Source organism: Zootoca vivipara, chromosome 13 (assembly GCF_965207765.1).
Source record: "Zootoca vivipara chromosome 13, rZooViv2.hap1.1, whole genome shotgun sequence".
Taxonomy (NCBI): Eukaryota; Metazoa; Chordata; class Lepidosauria; order Squamata; family Lacertidae; genus Zootoca; species Zootoca vivipara.
In genome coordinates, this window is record NC_142596.1 from 28,155,989 (window position 1) to 28,174,850 (window position 18,862).

The window sequence follows — 18,862 nt, forward strand, 5'->3', positions numbered from 1 at the left end:
CACCAGTACTGGGTTTGAAATAGTTTTTTAATATGCCTTGATTGTTAAAGCGCTTTGGCACGTTTCCCAGGAAGAGGTTCTTGAATGAAACAAAGAAATGAAGTTTATCACCAAGTTAAATGTTGAGTATAATTGTTTAATTGCAGACTGAAATGGAGAATGTCTGCATGTATACTGCTATGGGTTTAACACTTGAAAATTCCATTGGGGAATGCTAAAGCTCTCTAAGCTTCTAGCTGGGTTAATGATTAACTGTTGATACTCTCTACCCTTTTCATGAGAGTGTTTAACCTTAGACCAGATGTTTACAGTATTCAATTGCAAATCTCCATTTTGAAGGGAGCTGCCTTTGGTTTCTTATTTCCCAGGAATAGTGGGAGAAAGATGTGCAAATAAGTCTTTCCATGAGATACAGCTCCAAGCTAATGGAGACTGTAGGGAGAGACCTTTGATTCTAGGTCTGTTTAGAGTCATATTTCTATGATATTGAGCCTATGCTTGGACAAGTCTTATGGAATTACTTGGAGTTATCATTATTATTATTATTTTGTACTGTACCAGTTTTGAAGAAGTTCTGGTTAGTAAAGCTTTGAATCATATTTATGGGTCTGGACAATTTTTATTCCGAAAGGAGTCTGCTTTTATGCATCCAATTGCTTCAAGCTACGCAATATTAATATGTGCAATAGTAACCCCTCCACCCTATGCCAGACCCACCAGCTGCTTTTCAGTTTCCAATCCAGGCTTGGACTTCCCTTTGTGGAGGAAACTCTGTCCTCCTAGTCTCCTTTTTCTCGCCTTTTGCCTTGGCCTTCACTCCCCCAATCAATGGCCATGCACACGCCCCACTAGTCACACAAATCACCACAACTGTGATGGACCTTCTTTATTAAGTGCTATACAACAAATGCCAACATAATTGGTCCCTGCCCAGGGCTCACAGCCTGAAGTGTGGTGGCCCCCAAAAAGAGGAGGAAAGGATAAGGAAAGAGGGAGGGGGAAGGTTGGGGGTCCTCTGGGCCTCTTCATGGAGCGTAGCTGCTGCTGCAGAGAGTCCAGCTTTGGTGGTGGTGGGGACTCCTTCTGATTGATGCTGGCCTTGAAGACTACAATTTTCTCCCCACCAAAGGGGTGGAGTGAATGTGATGGGCATGTCTCCCTCTCTCTGCCCAGCCCAGCCCACCCCACCCCACCCATGTGCACCCCCTGTGGCTTGGAACTTGAAGTCTGGTTTGTGGTTGACACTCCCAACTTCATCCAAATATTTCATATTTGTAAAAAATATTCACTTTTTTAAGCAAAAAGGGGAATTTGTCAAGGAGGGGGGGGGAAACAGCTTCCAGTCCTGGGGTGGGTGGGTCTCCTGGGGCAAAGGAGGTGTCTGGTAGTGGCAGCAAAGTCTTCCCTGCTTACATCTCTCTTACACAGGAGAAAGCAGAGCATCCAAGCAAGGCCCATAGATCTTTGCAAGGAGTGAAGGAGCTTCACGGTGGCCTCGACAGGTTCTTAGCTCCTGCTTCCCCTTCTGTGCTTTTAACTGGGCTGCACTCTGTTGTGACAGGAGGAGACCCACTGCTTGACATAGCTGGGCAGGAGCTCTTCCCCTGTCTCTCCGCTTTCCACACTGAGGGGTTCAGACCCACAGCCTGTCGGCCTCCTCTCGAACTCAGAGTCCACAGGGCTCCCACAGTCACACTCTGCAAAGCCACTGTCAATGGTATCCAGATCCAGGCCATTGGCAAGGAGGTCCCCATCTGCATCCAAGTCAGGAGAGAGCAGGTCTCGGTAGGAAGCCAGGTCCTCCTCCTCTGAAGACAAGAGGCCTTCCAGGGTCCAGGGCTCAGGAGACAAACCAAAAAAGTCCACCTCCTCCCCAGACTTTTTTCTGCCCAGGGAACCGCCAGCTTGCGAGAAAGGGGCAAGAGTCTTGAGGAGAGGGTCTCCGGACCAGGACTCCAAGGCAGACAAGAAAGCCTTCCTCTGGGCTGCTGCTGGTGGGACCATGTCCACCAGGAGCAGATTCTCGGAGATCTGGCCCCCATTGAAGAGGATGCCCTGGTAGGCATCTCCCTTGCCCTGGCCCTCCTCCAGAGCGCAGCATACTGTGGCCCCCTTGCACCTTGGGCAGCAGGCGGTAAACTCTCCAGCCACAGTGACGGTGTCAATGGAGAGGTGGCCGTAGGCCTGCTCATGGGTGGCGTCTTGGCTCCCAGGTGGGTGGGAAGCGAATGTAGCAGGGGAGGGTGCATGACCCCCACTCTGCTGCTCCTTGGCAGGGCTGGGGGGAAGGGGCTTTTGGCCCATCCCAAACACATCCAGCAGGGCTGTGCTCCATTCAAAGTTGTCCAACATGGCTCCGGGGTGGGAGATGCCGCCGCCCAACCACTTCTGCACAGGAGAGAGAGAGAGAGAGAGAGAGAGAGAGAGAGAGAGAGAGAGAGAGAGAGAGAGAGAGAGGAGTCAGCAGGCAGTGGCCAGAGAAACAGCAGGTGTGGGCCTTTTTTTAACCATCTGGGGAATGGAAGGAATTGCATACCTTCAGAAGGACATATCCCAGGAGAGGAGCTCCTTCCTCCAGCCCAGGCTGTGCAACAAAGTGCCCACTTATCAGCTACCCCACCATCTCCTGGGATCTTTCTGTGCAAAGAGGAAACTCCTCCCCCACCTGTAATGTACCTGGTGGCTGCAAGGGCAATGTGCTTTCCACAGGACTCTGCCCAAAGCTCACTTTTTCAGAGAGGATCCTGCCCCATAGGGATGGGAATTGGGGTGAGAGAGAAGCAGGCAGAGCCCCTGCTGTGGGGAGGGGGACATGGAGAAAGCCTGGAGGGGGGGAGAGAAGGCCTTGTGTCACAAGGAGGCCCCCACCCCTCCACCAAGTCCCCAACTTCTCTGCAGACTATTAGGCAGCCTGATGTCCTCCCTCCCACCGACACATACAGGTACTTTCTGCCCTGGGTGATGCCTGGAGGATCTATAGGTGCCTGTGGGTCAATTCAAACAGCCACTCCAACATCCTCCCCTCCCCCTCCTGTGTGGTGGCTAGGAGTCGCTTGTACCTTGAAGTCTCCATTGTGGATCAGGTAGAGGGGCCGGAAAAAGGGGGCCGGGCTGGGGATGAAGATGTCCAGCTTCTTCCACAACCTGCCAGAGGGAAAGGAGAGATGGAGGCCTTATGTGGGGAGTGCCCAAACTTCATCCCACCCACGGGAGGGACTAGGAGCATGGCCAGGCCTTGAGGCATTGGCGTCTCAGGCTTGCTGCCCAGCAACTGGCTTGTCCAAGGAACCTCATGGCTTCCCTTTCCAGGGAACTCAGCCACCCACTGCCACAAGCAAGCAAGCCCAGGCCTGGTGCTCTGTAGACTGAGGGAAAGAGGGAACGGGCTTGGTGGACTTACCTGAGCACGGCTTCTTGGGAGGTGATGCCTCCCCCACCCACCATTTCCTTTCTCTGTGTAGGGTAGGTCATCTAGCTGGCAAGTGGGCAGCCTGCGGTCACCAGAAGCTCTCAGCAGCCCCACCACCCCAGCATCCAACTCCCACACTCACCTCTGATGCTGCCAGCCCAGGAAGACCACAAGAACAACCAATGGGCTGAGCACCAGCAGGAACCACAAGGACCAATTGTCTCCTGCCCTGTCCTCCACGGCTGAGGAAGGAAACCAGAAATATCAGTTGCTTTCCTTGGTAGTTCCACTGGGGGTTGCCAGGGTGGGCTGGGCTCTGGGGCTCAGTCAGGATGAGTTTCCCTGGAATCATGGCCAGAGCTCCCTCCTAGGGCAGCAGAGTAACAGGAGGGGGCTACTTCTTGACAGGAAAGAAGAGAGGCTGCTCCTCTGATCTGCCATGGATTCATGGTCTCAAAGGTGCAGAAGGCCCCCCTGGACTGGGAGAGGGGCTTATGAACGGCCTGTGATGGGAAGGTTCAGCCCTCCTTGTATGGGCAGGGGCCAAGACCCCCTCGTGCGGAGGGAGGGGGAACTCACCCCTCGGCAGCGTCCTCAAGGTCGTTTTGGGGCTCCAGTCGCTCCAAGTGCCCTGGTATGAGGAGCCTTCCCTTGGCTTTGCCCGAACCTGGAGTTCGTAGTCTGTGTCCCCTTCTAACTCCTGGGGCAGGAGCCACAAGGTCTCGGTGTCCTGCAGAAGATGGTTGTGTCCCTGCAGGAAAGGGAAGAAGCCAAAGGGCTGGGAGGAATTCTGGGAAACGCTCCCTACCTCTGCCACCTTCATGGCAATTAAGAGGAGTTACTCAAAATGATCCTGAAATAGCCCCATGGCTTCCCAGTGCCCCTGAAGCCCAAGTCCAGAGAAGCACTAAGAAACTTTGGGGCTGAGCTCCAGGGTGGCCAGCCAGCCATTGAGGGCCTGACCGGGCAAATGGTGCCCGCCGCCATCTAGCTCAGGATGGCCCTTGCCTCCTGGCTTACCTGCCAGGGATGTCCCTTCTGCCGGTAGCGCAACTCATACTGCAGCTCCCTGTCCAGGTCTCGGTAGAAGTACTCATCGTGCTGGTATATGGTGCTCCAGGAGAGGTTGTAGCCCTCAGGGGAGGCAATAGCCCTCGGGCTGAACGGCGGGTACGGCTTAACTGGGGAAAGAGTCAAGGTGGGGCTCCTGAGGACATGTGGCAGACAGGACTTGGCCCACACCCACTGGGTGAAGCAGCAATGACACCCCCAAATCCCCAGGGTGTAGTTGTGGTGGGAAGCCCCTGCAGGGCACGACAGGGGGATGTCCCTCCAGCCTCCAAGTGGAGCAAGGTGAAAGCATCTGGGGCTGCTGGGGTTGAATGAAAGGCAGTGGGTTATTCATTCATATTCATTCATTCATTCACTGAATACACCGCCCTTCATCCGAAGATTCCCAGGGCAGTTTACAACAGAAAAACATAAAATACATAATGGCGGCGGGGGTGGATTGAGAATAACCCCGTCAAAACATTTAAAAGGCCCCAGGTTGTTTAATCAGCCCAAGGTTAGCTGGCTGTAGGAGCTTGAAAACTCCTTGCCTTCAGCCTTGTAAATAAACCCAAATCTCAAAAAATGCCACCACCACACCCGTAAGTGAGGAAGGGTCTCTGAGCCCAGCTGCAGCAAACCCCTTTCTCCCTGCGCCAGCAGCCCCTGTGTGTGTCCTCCTTCTCCCAGTCCCACTCATGTGTCCAGACGGGCACAGAGTCCTGGACCACCCCTTGGGGCTTGGGTGGGTGCCGAGGGGGGGCTACCCACTTACCCCCCCATACTTACTGTGTTCTTGGAAGATAAACTTGTTCTTACACACTTGCCGTTGCTCATCCCCCAGCTTCACGGCCACCTCAAAGATGTTGTTCCCATAGCACATATCCTGCTCTGCAAAGCAGGTGTATCGGGCGGCGGCAGCACCCTTGGAGGTGAAGGAGCAGTTGCCGTCTTCTTCTCCGCAGTCCCTGCGAACACCAAAGATGCAAACACCCCACTCAGTGTGGGACAGCCATGGCTGCTCCCTCCGTGAGCCAGGAAAGTCCCACAGCTGCAGCCATGATGCTCTAAAAAGGTAAAGGGACCCCTGACCATTAGGTCCAGTCGCGGATGACTCTGGGGTTGCGCCGCTCATCTCGCTTTACTGGCCAAGGGAGTCGGCGTACAGCTTCCAGGTCATGTGGCCAGCATGACAAAGCTGCTTCTGGCAAACCAGAGCAGCACACGGAAACACCGTTTACCTATTTATCTACTTGCACTTTGAGGTGCTTTCGAACTGCTAGGTTGGCAGGAGCTGGGACCAAGCAACAGGAGCTCACCCCATCGTGGGGATTCGAACCGCCGACCTTCTGATTGGCAAGCCCTAGGCACTGTGGTTTAACCCACAGCGCCACCCGCATCCCTTATGATGCTCTAGAGGACCCCAATTGGGGCAGCCGTGGTGCGAGACCCAGGCGCAGGCGCCCTGAGTGGCTTCGTGCAGTCTGTCGGTTCCCGAGTAGGAGGCAACGGCAGTACCTGAGGTGCGGCCTAGTTTGTGAGGCGCTGCTGAGTCACCCCGCGTTTTCTGCAACATGAGTATTGGCGCCTTGGATCGGAATGAGGAGTTCTATCAGCAGCTGCGGCTGCAGGAGCTGTACGGCAAGAAGGGCGAGGAAGGCGGCGAGGACCCTTTCACGTACACGGACCCGGCGGACGGGATGCAGTATGAGTGGGATCCCAACAAGAAGCCCTGGTTCCCAAAGGTTACTGAAGTTTTCCTGGCAACATATCATGCTAACTACAGCTTTCCCACTGAAAGTTCAGATAGTTCATCTGCATCTCTTACAAAGACTGAATCTAAAACGCCTACAGATTCAAAGGCTACCAAGGTCAGCAGGCAACAGGTCCAAAAGCATCTCAGGCAACGGATCTTAAACCAAAAGGAGAGAGAATAAAACCTGGCGCAGGATGGTTTCATGTTGAAGAACATATAAACACAAATGTATATGTGACAGGTTTACCGCCAGATATTACAAAAGATGAGTTTGTGCAGGTTATGTCAAAATGTGGTATTGTTATGCGTGATCCACAAAAAGAGGAGCATAAAATTAAACTTTACACAGACAAAGAAGGAAATCTGAAAGGAGAAGGGCTCTGCTGCTACTTAAAGAGAGAATCTGTTGAACTAGCATTCAAACTATTGGATGAAAATTAAATTAGAGGCTACATATTGCATGGGGAAGTTGCACAGTTTCAACTGAAGGGGGAGTATGATGCCAGCAAGAAGAAAAAGAAATGCAAAGACTACAAGAAGAGTCTCAACAACAAAAACTTCTGGATTGGAGACCGGAGAAGAAAGATGGCAGTGTTCGAATGTGGCACAAGCGTGTTATCATTATCAGGAACATGTTCCACCCAAGCGATTTTGAGGAAGATCCTTTAGTGCTAAATGAGATAAGAGAAGATCTTTGGACAGAATGTGAAAAGTTTGGACAAGTAAAGAAAGTCATTCTATTTGATAGGCACCCAGATGGTGTTGCTCGTGTGTCATTTAAAGAAGCAGAAGAAGGAGATACCTGCAAACAGGCACTCAACGGGCGATGGTTTGGTGGACATCAGCTCTCTGTGGAGACATGGGATGGTGTAACAGATTATCAGGTCGAGGAGACTTCAAGAGAAAGGGAAGAGAGACTGAAGGATTGGCAAAAGTTTTTAGGTGATCCAAATACTGTATTGAAATGCCAAAAACAGCATCTGATGCAGATTCTTCAGAAACTGGCGTCCAGCTCCCAGAAGGCGTTCAGCCATCTAAAGATAACAGTGCATCTGAGGGTGGTCCAAATGGTGAAGCAGCTGAAAGAGGAGATAATGGCAAGGGTACCAACGAAGATGTCACAGCATCCACAGACAGCAGCGTTGCAGGCAGTGACGAGGAAGCGGAGACATGTCTTTAACTCATTTGTAAAAGCATGTATGTAGGGTAACCTTTAGACCTCTATTATCCTGTGCTTTGAAGCAACTACAGGCAGCATTCAAATGAATATAAATGCATTACCCTATTACAATATAATCAGCGTGTTTTTGAGGTGTTTCATTAAAAGCAACATTTAATGATCATCTTTAAAAACAAATGTTCATATCTGCTGCTGTCCAAGCTGTGTGTATGTGTCCATAGGTTGCCAAGAGCCTGCTGAACTGACCAGCTGTCTTACATTATATATCAGTGAAGTCCATTAGTTGTGAGCAGGTACAAACTTGCAGTTCCTATTTAACTACACAGTGACCTTTAGAATTACAGAGGTATGGATGCTTTCAATTTTTTTGCTCCCAATTTCCTTAATGCCCCAATCTTTGGGTGTTCCAGTACTTCTTTGGATGAGCTGGCTTTCCTGATACTACATACTTTTAAAATAACAGATCACTGAGAATACATTACAGTATTGGCACCCCGTACATGTAAGCTGAGGAGTGGAAAAATAATTATCACCCGCAATTAATAAAGATAAATGTTCTGAAAGTACTCTCCTGGGATGCAAAGTTTTCGATGACTGAAGTTCCTCATTCATTTTAATTCACTTTAAATCCGGATGAGATTAGATGACAAATAGGAAAAATGTGTAAATAAGACTAACTCTGATCTCTGTTTTTAATTTTCTGATGATGAATTCATATTGGAAACAAAGTGAGAGCTTGTGTGGTGGAAGTGTTATTCTTTTTTCATATTACTGTGTTCAAATGCAGTTTGGTTTCAGGCGTTTGTCAAGGGTGGTGAGCATATGGGGCCTGTTCTTTTTGTATACTTGGTTTTACTACAGGAGACTACAAATGAAATTGTTTTGAGATTCCCTCTCAAAATTGTTGCTCAAATTTTTAAAGACAGGTGTTTGTTTACAGATACAAACCATTCAGAACTAGCAAACATTTGTGTCTTGGTTTTAAATGTACCTGACTTTTCAAATGTTGTATATAAAATTATTTTCCAGTATTATTTTTAACAAGATCTATCAAATCAACTGCACTAAAAACCACCAAACTGTTACTATTTTTAAGCTCAATTCAGACATAATGAGAAACCATGAACTTCCATGATGAGAATAAGCAGCAGTGGGCGTCTTCCTCCTAATGTTTAGCATACCCGTTTTGTATTTGGGAATATGGGATTATGTTTTTTAAAAAATAAAGAGATTAAATTTGCATTAAAAAAAGAGAGGACGCTGCCCTGCATGACCCATGGAGACCCTACCAGCTTCATCCCTCTCCCCATTCCACCAAGCAGCCACTTGCCCATATGGCTGGAATGAACCTGCTGGCTGGGGTGGGCTGCCTTACCCTTCACATTCCCCCCCCAACCCAAACTGTCTTGCTCTAGTCCAGGATTTCCCAAAGTTGGGTCTCCAGCTGGTTTTGGACTACAACTCCCATCATCCCTTGCTAGCAGGACCAGTGGTCATGGATTATGGGAATTGTAGTCTGAAAACAGCTGGAGGCCCAACTTTGGGAAACCCTGCTAGTCATCCCAGATGCAGAAGGACTTAAAGAAAAGGAAAGCTGAAGGCGTGAAGGGAGCTGGCAGTGGCCAAGGAGAGCCTCAGAGAGCTGGGCTCAGCGGCTAAAGTGGCTTCCATCCTGGCAGCTGTGAGGAGACACACCCACCACAAATGTGCAGCAGGGTTGTCTGATGGCACAATCCTGACCAGCATTAGCTAGAGAGCAGACTCAGCTACAGCCGAAGCAGCTGGTTAAGTATGTCCACAAAGGTGTGCCAAGGAGCCACAGAGAAAGATATTCTGCCCCCGAACCCTGTGAAAGTCATGGGGGCAGCCCTAAAGTCCCAGGGGGCTGGGGTCAACTGCATCTCTTCCTCCACAGCCGTACATCCATACATACCATGTTGCTGTAAGATGGTACCGAGCTCTGCTGGAGGCGTGGGGGTCATTTCCCCACATGCATGTCAGGGTCTGGATGTAGTCAGCAAAACAGGTGAGATTCCCACAAGCCGAAGCTGGAGGTGAGACAGGTGAGACAGGTGTGGCTGCTCAGAGGATAGGGTGTGTGGTGCGGCACCCATCTGTCCCCTAACCCACAATACAACTGAAAGATCTTTGATTCTGGTAGAGGAGGTGGGTGGGCCTGCCTCCCGGAAAGAAAAAGAAAAAACATCCAACCTACTGAATCTAGGTGCCTCGGTCAGATCCATCTCCACCTGCAGCTGTGCTCTGAAGCTCAGGCCTAAAAAGCCTCCAATTCCAACTTCCTGGCCTTCCCTGTGATTGACCTTTGGACTGTGCTGACCCCTTGTGGGTTTTGGATGGTCATTCTGGTCAGCACAGGCGTTCTGCTTATGAGTCACCTACAGTAGGACATCCCTAGCAAGGGGATGAAGATCCCCACCCCCTGCCAAGGAATTGAAGGCTATTTCCACAGCAGGCATTTAGTTGCCCCGCTTTGAGCACTCAAGTCTTGGTGGGGCATCCACACAACATCAGCATCTCCTTGTGGCTCAAAAATCCCTGCCCCAAACAATCAGGCTGAGAGGAGGTGCATACCCTCCAAAATTCCTCGGATGAAAAGGTGGGAATGTTTAATTAGAGACTACGGAATAGACGTCTTGACTGCGGGCCCACCTTGGCCTACAAGGGACTGCACTTTGGCCTGCGAGGTCGCATGCCCATCACTGGTAGTGTTAGCCAATGAGCAGGACAGGATTGAATCCCACAATGGCTGCACAATCCTGTTCCAATCCCTGCTCATCAGCTGAAATCTTCCCACCCCTAACAGACACTCCATTTGTAGGGTTGCCAGAGTCTGGAAACCTTAAAGAGAAACCAGCAGACCCTTTGCTTGGAAATTAAACTTTAAGGTTTCCAGACTCAAAAGAGAGCAGGGCAATTAAAGGCACAGAAGTCCTGTCCACTATTGAGTCTGGCAACCCTACAAATGGAGTGTCCACTATTGAGTCTGGCAACTCTATCCATTTGGCTTTCAGTAAGACATGCCTTAACATGGGGACAATGATAATCCCCACCCCACTGAAAGCACTTTCATATAAGGGCTTGTTGGTGACACTGCTTGCACAGACCCATTGCACTGTTGTTTCTGGCAAACAGGTCTTTCTGCATTGTTTCAAAATGTCTCGATGAGTGTAGTTTTTGGAAAGTGAATTAATAAGCTGCACTGTGCATGTGTGAACTTTCCCCTCCCCCTACTCTCACATGGAAAGCAAAACCACTTTCAACCCTCTGGATGCATTCCTGGAAGCTTGGAGGCTGGGCTTACCTTGCTGAAGGAAGAGCAGCAGCAGCCATCCCCACACCTGGCCTGCCATCCTTCCTCTTGCCACAGTCCCTTGGGGCTCCCTGCAAGACAATTCAGAGCAGCTTTGTCAGGAATGAGAGAGAGGAGTGTGAGATTCCAGGAAGGGATCCCAGAAACTTTCAGGCACTGAGTGAAAGGAGCATCTGGAGTCCAAATCCTCAAAAGACCAGCCAGATTGCAAACTCACAGTTTTCGAGCTGTCAAGGTGCCCTCACAACAGGGTATGCACAGACATCCAATTCACTGTATTTTTATTTTATTTTAATTTATGCCTTTTCCATTTTTCTATTTGCACATCATACATTTTTCATCATACAAAATGTCGCTACAGACTTCCCAGCCCAACACACCATGGCATTCTAGGTGTACCTTACATTGCTGCAGATCTGTTAATTCTCCAACCCTATTTTTCTCCTTTCAATTCCTCCATTGTTGTTAACTGTTGCTCATGAAATTACCCCTACTTGTAGGTTAGTTTTAGTATCATAGATTTTAAAATATTCTCTGAGGCTTTGCCACTCGCCCCTTATCTGTTTTTCACCTTGTAAATTCAAAGTAAATAAATATCAAGTGATGAATATTGGGGCAAACAAACAAACAAAAATGTAATTTCCCATATCATCAAAATTTCTCATGTGGTCTAAACTGGCGGTGGCAGACCAGAAAGGTTCGGAAAGGGGCAACCAAAATTATGAAGAAAGACTGCAGCATTTGGGACTTTTAGAGAAAAGGTGAGTAAGAGACAACATAATAGAAAGTTATAGAATTATGCATAACACAGAGAAAGCGGGCGGAGAACTCATGAACATTCAATGAAGTTGAAGGCTGAAAACTTCAAGATAGATAAAAGCAGTGCTTTTTCTTTCTTTCTTTCCAGGGAGTACTCGAGGGTAAGCAGTACTGGCACCTATTTTTCTAGGGAAAAGATCACTGGATTAAAGAAAGTCTTTCATGCAGCACATAGTTGAACTAAGGAATCCTCCACATCACATGCCTTTAAAATGTGATTAGACCAATTGATGGAGGATAGAGCTATCAATGGATTCTACTTGTCTATATACCATCACCACCAGATTTTATTGGTCAACCAAATGCAGGTTATAGTCCTCCAGGATCAAGGGCTTCTGTCTGCCAGTTGCTCTCCAGGTCAGTGCCATCATCGTGTCCTGCCTGTGGGCTTCCTATAGGCATCTGGCTGCCTGGGAGGGGAAGGAGACTCATTGGTCCCCCTTTGGCCTGAACCAGCAGGACTGGACTAATGTACAGAGATCCTCCGGGAGCTCTACCCAATCCCATTTTGCTTTAGCCATCCTGAAAAATTTGGTGTCATCACTAAACCTGGACAATGCACTGAACCAGGTCATTGACAAAATTAGTTGAAAAGCACTGGCCTTCTCAATAAAAATCCACGGTGTGCCCCATGCCATACATCGCTCCATTGTGAAAGCTGTCCATTTATTCCTGTTCTCGGCTTCCTGTCCCACTTTCTGAAGGAAGCGCTCTTGCCTCCAAAAGCTTCTGTGTCTCTGTTCATTAACCACACCAACATCCTATTGAACTGGTTGACTCCTTCCCTGATCTGTGGTAAAGCTTCTAGCTGAGCTTCTGATACTGCAATTTTGGAAAACCACTCATGATGTTTTAGTTCTCAGACTAAATACTGTCAGGTGGATTCCCAGCTGTTGGCTCCTCATCAAAATGGGGAGGGGGGGTCTCCATCCTTGACTAGGTATTTTTCAGCCTTTTTATCACAGTAACTCAGTTGAGAGATGGAGGGGGTTCTTTTCAAATTAGCAAAGCTCAGAGTAACAGGAAAAACAAATGATCTTGACAGAAAGGACAACTGGGATGAAACTTAACAAATGCAGTTTGACTAGGAGACTAGGGTTCAAATAATAATAATAATAATAATAATAATAATAATAATAATAATAGTTTATTTATACCCCGCCCATCTGGCTGGGTTTCCCCAGCCACTCTGGGCGGCTTCCAACAGAAATATTAAAATACACTAATTTCTTAAAGATTAAAAGCTTCCCTAAACAGGGCTGCCTTCAGATGTCCTCTAAAAGTCTGGTAGTTGTATTTCTTTTTGACATCTGGTGGGAGGGCGTTCCACAGGGTGGGTGCCACTACCGAGAAGGCCCTCTGCCTGGTTCCCTGTAACTTGACGTCTCGCAGCGAGGGAACCGCCAGAAGGCCCTCGGCACTGGACCTCAGTGTCCAGGCAGAGCGATGGGAGTGGAGACGCTCCTTCAGGTATACTGGACCGAGGCCATTTAGGGCTTTAAAGGTCAGCACCAACACTTTGAATTGTGCTCGGAAATGTACTGGAAGCCAATGCAGGTCTTTCAATGTGGTCTCGGTGGCTGCTCCTAGTCACCAGTCTAGCTGCTGCATTCTGGATTAATTGTAGCTTCCGCGTCACCTTCAAAGGTAGCCCCACATAGAGCGCATTGCAGTAGTCCAAGCGAGAGATAACTAGAGCATGCACCACTCTGGCGAGACAGTCCACGGGCAGGTAGGGCCTCAGCCTGCGTACCAGATGGAGCGGATAAACAGCTGCCCTGGATACAGATTTAACCTGTGCCTCCATGGACAGCTGTGAGTCCAAAATGACTCCCAGGCTGCACACCTGGTCCTTCAGGGGCACAGTTACCCCATTCAGGACCAGGGAGCCATCAAGCCCACTGAATGGTGTCCTTGGACCAGTCATTGCCTCAGCCTAATCTACCTCATAGGGTTGTTAATAGGATTAAATAGGGTGGGGGGGGAGAGAGAAGGGTGTGTGCTACTTTGAGCTCCTTGAAGGAAAAGGAGCGGTATAAAGGTGGGATAAAAGATGGTAATAATAAATAAAATGCAAACACAAAATGTACATATGAAATGGACCTCACAATGGTGGTCAATTGCAAGTCTCAGTGAGTTACATCAGACGTAGCCTTTTCGTTTTTATTTCTAATTCGCAAAGATGAAAACAATCAGGCTGCAATTATCAGCTGATTTCTGAAAAATAACCCTGTCCAAGACAATAAACAAACCAGAATCTGGGTAAAAGGCATTGTCATTTTATGAGTCAACCCACCAAAATTAGCTATTTATTCCTTAAGAGAACCGTTGAGGGGAAAAACAGAGCACCTTGACAAGGTTTTGAGAGGTACATCTATTTGTATACAGAAGAGTAATTCATTCAAGGCACAAATGATTAGTGGAACTTTGTTCCGGAAAATAATGGTTTAGAACCCCATAAAACAAAACACTGATGTTGGGAAAGATTGAGGGCACTAGGAGAAGGGGACGACAGAGGACAAGATGGTTGGACAGTGTTCTCGAAGCTACAAACATGAGTTTGACCAAACTGCGGGAGGCAGTGCAAGACAGGAGTGCCTGGCGTGCTCTGGTCCATGGGGTCACGAAGAGTCGGACACGACTAAACGACTAAACAACAAAACAAAACAAGGATCCACTCAAGGAGAAGTCCATCACCTCCAGAGCCATGGAGAGGGATGTTGGTGCACCAGATTTGGCTGAGGAGAACCACAGAGCCAATTTCTTTGAATCTCTTGACTGACACCACATGGATATTACAAAGAGAAATTTAAATATTTAAAATGTAACTTGCCCAAAAAAGGAACTGGTGGTTATTAAGCCTCCCCGCCCCCTCCTCACACTGTGAGATAAATTTATTAGTTTTCCTTCCAGATACCTCTCAGTGAGGCTTACTAGAAGTGTAACCCTAGGCAGATTTAGGGGGAGAATTGCAACCTCGGGTGGATTGTGAACCCGCCAAGTGGTATTCAGAAATGACTCAGTCTGGATTTCAAAGAAAAGTCCAACTAGTACTAAATTCAGTTGCGATGGCTGGGCTGATTTATTACCAAACCTGAGAAATTTTTATACTGGCAAAAAAGAAAGAAAGAAAAATGCTTGAGAGAAGACTATATGAAAAAGAGTGAGGTGCCTTTTTTGTATGGGTGTTTCTGTTAGCATCCAGAATGGAGAAGAGAGCAACAACACTTGTGTCCTGCCTATGGAGTTCCCATTGCCATCTGGCTGGTCACCATTAAAACCTTCCTGTGTTTTCTTTCCAGGAAAATGGTTGGAAGAACTAAGCCGCCCTCCCCAAATTGATGTCCTGATCCAAATCTCCCTCCATCCACTGCTACTACATTGTTTTTCACCTGTGTAAGAGCCCATTCACACAACTCCCATGTCATGCTATTTTTAGCTGATGGGCCAGACAAGCAGGAATGTGGATCCAGGGCCAGTGCCTCCATTCAGGCAACCTAGGCAGCTGACTAGGGCGCCAGAATGGAGGGGGCATAAAAAACACCTCTCAGCTGTTTTTTTTTTCTACTTTTCCCCTCTACTTTTTATTTTTATTTTTTCTATTTTTTATTTTTTCTATTTTTTGTTTTTGTTTTTATTTATTTTTTATTTTATTTGGGGGGGGGGCGCCAGAAGGCGATCTCGCCTAGGGTGCAAAAAACCCTAGCACCGGCCCTGTGTGGAGCTTTACCTTTTCGATACATATGGAGAAAATGGAGCTGCCAGCCAGGCCTGCGAGGTGCTTCTCCACCAGCAATTCCCAGCACCTTCCCAGTGGGCCCCCTTTGGCCTGATCCAGCAGAATCTCCTTGTGTTCTCAAGTCAGGTTGGTGGCATCTTCTCCTTCCACTGTGTGGACCCACCCATTCCAGAATGGGTCGGGGGACAGAACATGGCCAAGGGAGGCTACAAGATGTGGATTTGCCTGCTGCCCATGACTCCATGCTGCCAATCGTGGGGTCAGGCCCTGGCAGCAGGAGGGACTCCCATCATGGTGACCAAACATTCAGCCGCATGCTTGGTGTCTGTCCCCAACACTCCTCATTGTGGCCAACGTTCCTCCCCCCCCCCGACTCCCCACCTGGAAGCCCCCGACCCTGGACAGCCCCTCACTTACCCAGCTTCACTGCTCTGGTACTCTTCCTCAGTTGGCCATTGTCGCCTGGCGGGTCCTTGCTCAGCCTCCTGCGATGGTTGCCTTCTAGAGGTGCAGATGCCTTGATGAGTCATAACTAGATTTGGCTCTGGAACAGGCATGACGTCAGCTTGGCCTGATATTACTGTACAAGCAGGAGGATGTGGTGAGGACATGAGGTGAGAGGAGGAGGAGGTGGAGGTAGTGTCCTCAGCCAGCTCCCCTACCCATCCCTCCTCCCCACAACTGAAAGCAGCACCCTGTAGGCAGACAGCATTTGCTTTGCAACCTGCAGGTAATACAGTAGCCAGCGATGCAGGAGAGGCGGCTAGAGCACTGAAGGCTAGAGCAAAAGCCGCTGGCTGCTTTTTAAAAGCACAGGAAACAGGACTCAACCAGGTGGCAATTTGCAGCCTGCAGCAACCCATGACCCTCTGTGGCCAAGAGAGTTTGCCACGCACCTCCTCCCTATAAGCCCCATTCAGGTGTGTACCACCAAATCATTGGGGGGAAGTGGGAGCATGCTTGAGGGTGCCTACTCTCTAGGACCCGTCTGGCTCTGTCATGTCTTCTGTCTCCTGGCTTGTGTGAGCTCCCTGTGAGATCTAGAACCTTGAATATGCAAGGAATCCACCTGAGCCCACTAGGCTCTTCTCCAGCACAAGGAGGGCCACAGAGATGGGATAGAGGGGGTGGGAGACATGGGGGTGGTGTGACTCTCCCTAACAGCTTTGGGAGGGCCTGGCAGCTGCATCAGGCTCTCAATACAGTGGTACCTCGGGTTAAGAACTTAATTCGTTCTGGAGGTCCCTTCTTAACCTGAAACTGTTCTTAACCTGAGGTACCACTTTAGCTAATGCTGCTGCCGCCGCGCTGCAGCCACTATTTCTGTTCTCACCCTGAAGCAAAGTTCTTAACCCGAGGTACTATTTCTGGGTTAGCAGAGTCTGTAACCTGAAGCGTCTGTAACCTGAGGTACCACTGTAATCTGCCTTGGAGTTAGCAGCGTCTGTAACCTGAAGCATCTGTAACCTGAAGCGTCTGTAACCTGAGGTACCACTGTAATCTGCCTTGGAGGGCAATAGTCCTTCTATGCTCTGGAACTCCCTGCTTATTGAGATCAGGCTGTTCTGTTTTTGGTGCCTGCTATAAATTGTTGTGTTTAGGCAAGCCAAGCATGTCATTTGATTATGTATATTTGCTCTTAAACTCTATTGACTTTATAAGTATTTTTTTAATTATTTAATATTTTCTTGGATTGCAAAAGTGCATGCCTTGTCTCTTTCTTCCGTTTGTACAGTATTTATTAAAAATCAGTTACATTTGTTATGAGACATTAGTGTTGAGTACAGTATAAGGTTGGGGGAGAGCATGATGTGGTGAGGCTTATATTCTTTTGTATAGTGAACATGTGGGGTTTTGTGTCAGCGTCAACTGGGTAGGTTTTCTTTCTGTCCGTTTATTACATTTCCTTGGTAGTGGGAGGTATTGGGGGCGGGGTGTGGTTGGTTGGCTGCAGTGGGATTTGTTTGAATTTGTGATTGGGGGGGAGGGCTTGTTGGATCAAGTAAGCCAGATTGATTTGTATGCTGTCAGTGGATTCTTGTTGCCTTGTTGGGCTGTGTATGTGATAAAGGGAGACATTCTGGGGTAAAGGTGTCTTCTTCTATTTGTCCCCATGACAGTCTGTTTGTTGGTTAGCCTTTCTATTAAGGCCGTTTCCCATACAATTTGATACCATTGGTCCAGGTTTACTCCTGACAGCTCTCTCCAGTGTCCGGCTATGAGGCTTTTGGCTGCTGAGAGTAGGTGGGTTATAAGCTCTGTATAATGTGAGTGGTCATTGTGTTCTAGGACAATGTTCAGTAGGGCCAGTTATGGGGTACGTTCTAATACCTGTTTAGTTATTTTGCATACCTCTTGTAGGACTGCTGTCCAGAAGGGTTGGTTTTAGGGCATTCCCACCACATGTGGAGGTATTTGCTTGTGGAGATGCAGCCTCTCCAGCATCTTGGTGACGTTCCTGGGAGTATGCCCCACTGAATTAAATAGGAATCACTTCCAAGTAGGCATGTTTAGGCTTGTACTGTTATGTACCCAGAATGAATGGGTGTTCTGTGCTTGCCTCCACCAGAAAAATCCTGGTTTGTTTTTTCTTTATTTTCTTTTGGACTGCAGGTTACTTACCATCTACCCTCTAACTGGGTGGGGCTGGCAGCAGCACCTTTCAGTCACCAGCACAGAAGTGATGAGGTCTTTGCACGGTGGTGATGGCAACACCATAAATTCTCACCATCACCTACTCTGTAGTAGTTCCAGTGTAGGGAAGGGAGAACAGGGAGAGGCCTGATGGCCAAGCACCCGACACCTTGCAGCCAGTCTGGCAAAGGATGCAGCTGGAGTGGGAGCAGCAGAAGTGTGGAATGTGGGCTGCTACGGAAGGCCCAGGGTTGCTACCAGCTGCCTGCCCGCCCACCAGTTCAACAGTCACCTCCCAACTTCATGCAAAGCAGACTCTTCCTGGAGTCAAGTTCTCTTCTCTGAATCAGCTGGGGGCTTTCCACATCTGCTGCGTTCAAGGCCATCTTAAGCATATGCGGTGCAAGGGTGCAAAGATCCGCCCGGCGCCCACCCCACCCCACCCCCGGTTGCTCAAAGTTGTCGACCTTTTTTTAGGGAGCTGACACCATGCTTATCTCTGCTCTGGAAAAGAAAAGAGGAAACAGGTGCCTGGGGCTGCAAAGAGGAAGGGAACGGATCGTGTGGGGAGCAGGATTTAAATCCACACTCACATGCTTAAAAAAAGGAGAATCCCCACCCCCGGTAAATGCTGCCAATAGAATCCCCTAGCATTGCAGTGGGTTGGACTAGATAACTCTTGGGACCCCTTCCAACTCTACAATTCTGTGATCAAAGTCGGATTTCTATGATTATACGCTTCCCCTGCGTTAAAAAAAAAGAATTAAAGTCGGGAGATCCCATCATGCCTATTCCAGTCTGCTTCGCCGGCTGCCATCGCCACCTCCCACTGTGAGAAAGGAGCCGCTTCTTCTTCAGCAACTCCTCCTCCCCTAGCAGCGGGGGCGACAGGTTTTGGCGCGTTCCTCATCCTTCTCCCTCCCCCACCTCTGCCTCACCTGGCG

General features: G+C 48.7%; 1 protein-coding gene and 1 pseudogene across 1 annotated transcript; one reads left to right on the forward strand and one right to left on the reverse strand.

Moving 5' to 3' along the window:
* Positions 1–870: 870 nt before the first annotated feature.
* Positions 871–16,271, reverse strand: IL21R (interleukin 21 receptor). The gene is made up of 9 exons (XM_035132320.3): positions 15,702–16,271; positions 10,718–10,797; positions 9,329–9,443; positions 5,249–5,427; positions 4,430–4,590; positions 3,989–4,160; positions 3,552–3,651; positions 3,060–3,144; positions 871–2,388 (listed from the first exon to the last, which is right to left on the reverse strand). Exons 1-9 carry the CDS (start codon positions 16,145–16,147, stop codon positions 1,534–1,536), a joined length of 2,193 nt encoding a protein of 730 aa, XP_034988211.3. The 5' UTR covers positions 16,148–16,271; the 3' UTR covers positions 871–1,533.
* LOC148683667 (17S U2 SnRNP complex component HTATSF1 pseudogene) lies at positions 6,034–7,395 on the forward strand (annotated as a pseudogene).
* Positions 16,272–18,862: the final 2,591 nt, after the last annotated feature.

Bases quoted from the DNA above. Each gene is read 5' to 3' on its own strand.
- IL21R (XM_035132320.3), bottom strand. From the start codon at position 16,147: ATGGGTTGCTGCAGGCTGCAAATTGCCACCTGGTTGAGTCCTGTTTCC. The intron at 10,798-15,701 runs GTAAGTGAGGGG...ATTGTCTTGCAG, and splicing joins TACCAGAGCAGTGAAGCTGG to GGAGCCCCAAGGGACTGTGG. The intron at 4,161-4,429 runs GTAAGCCAGGAG...CCTTTCCTGCAG, and splicing joins AGAAGGGACATCCCTGGCAG to GGACACAACCATCTTCTGCA.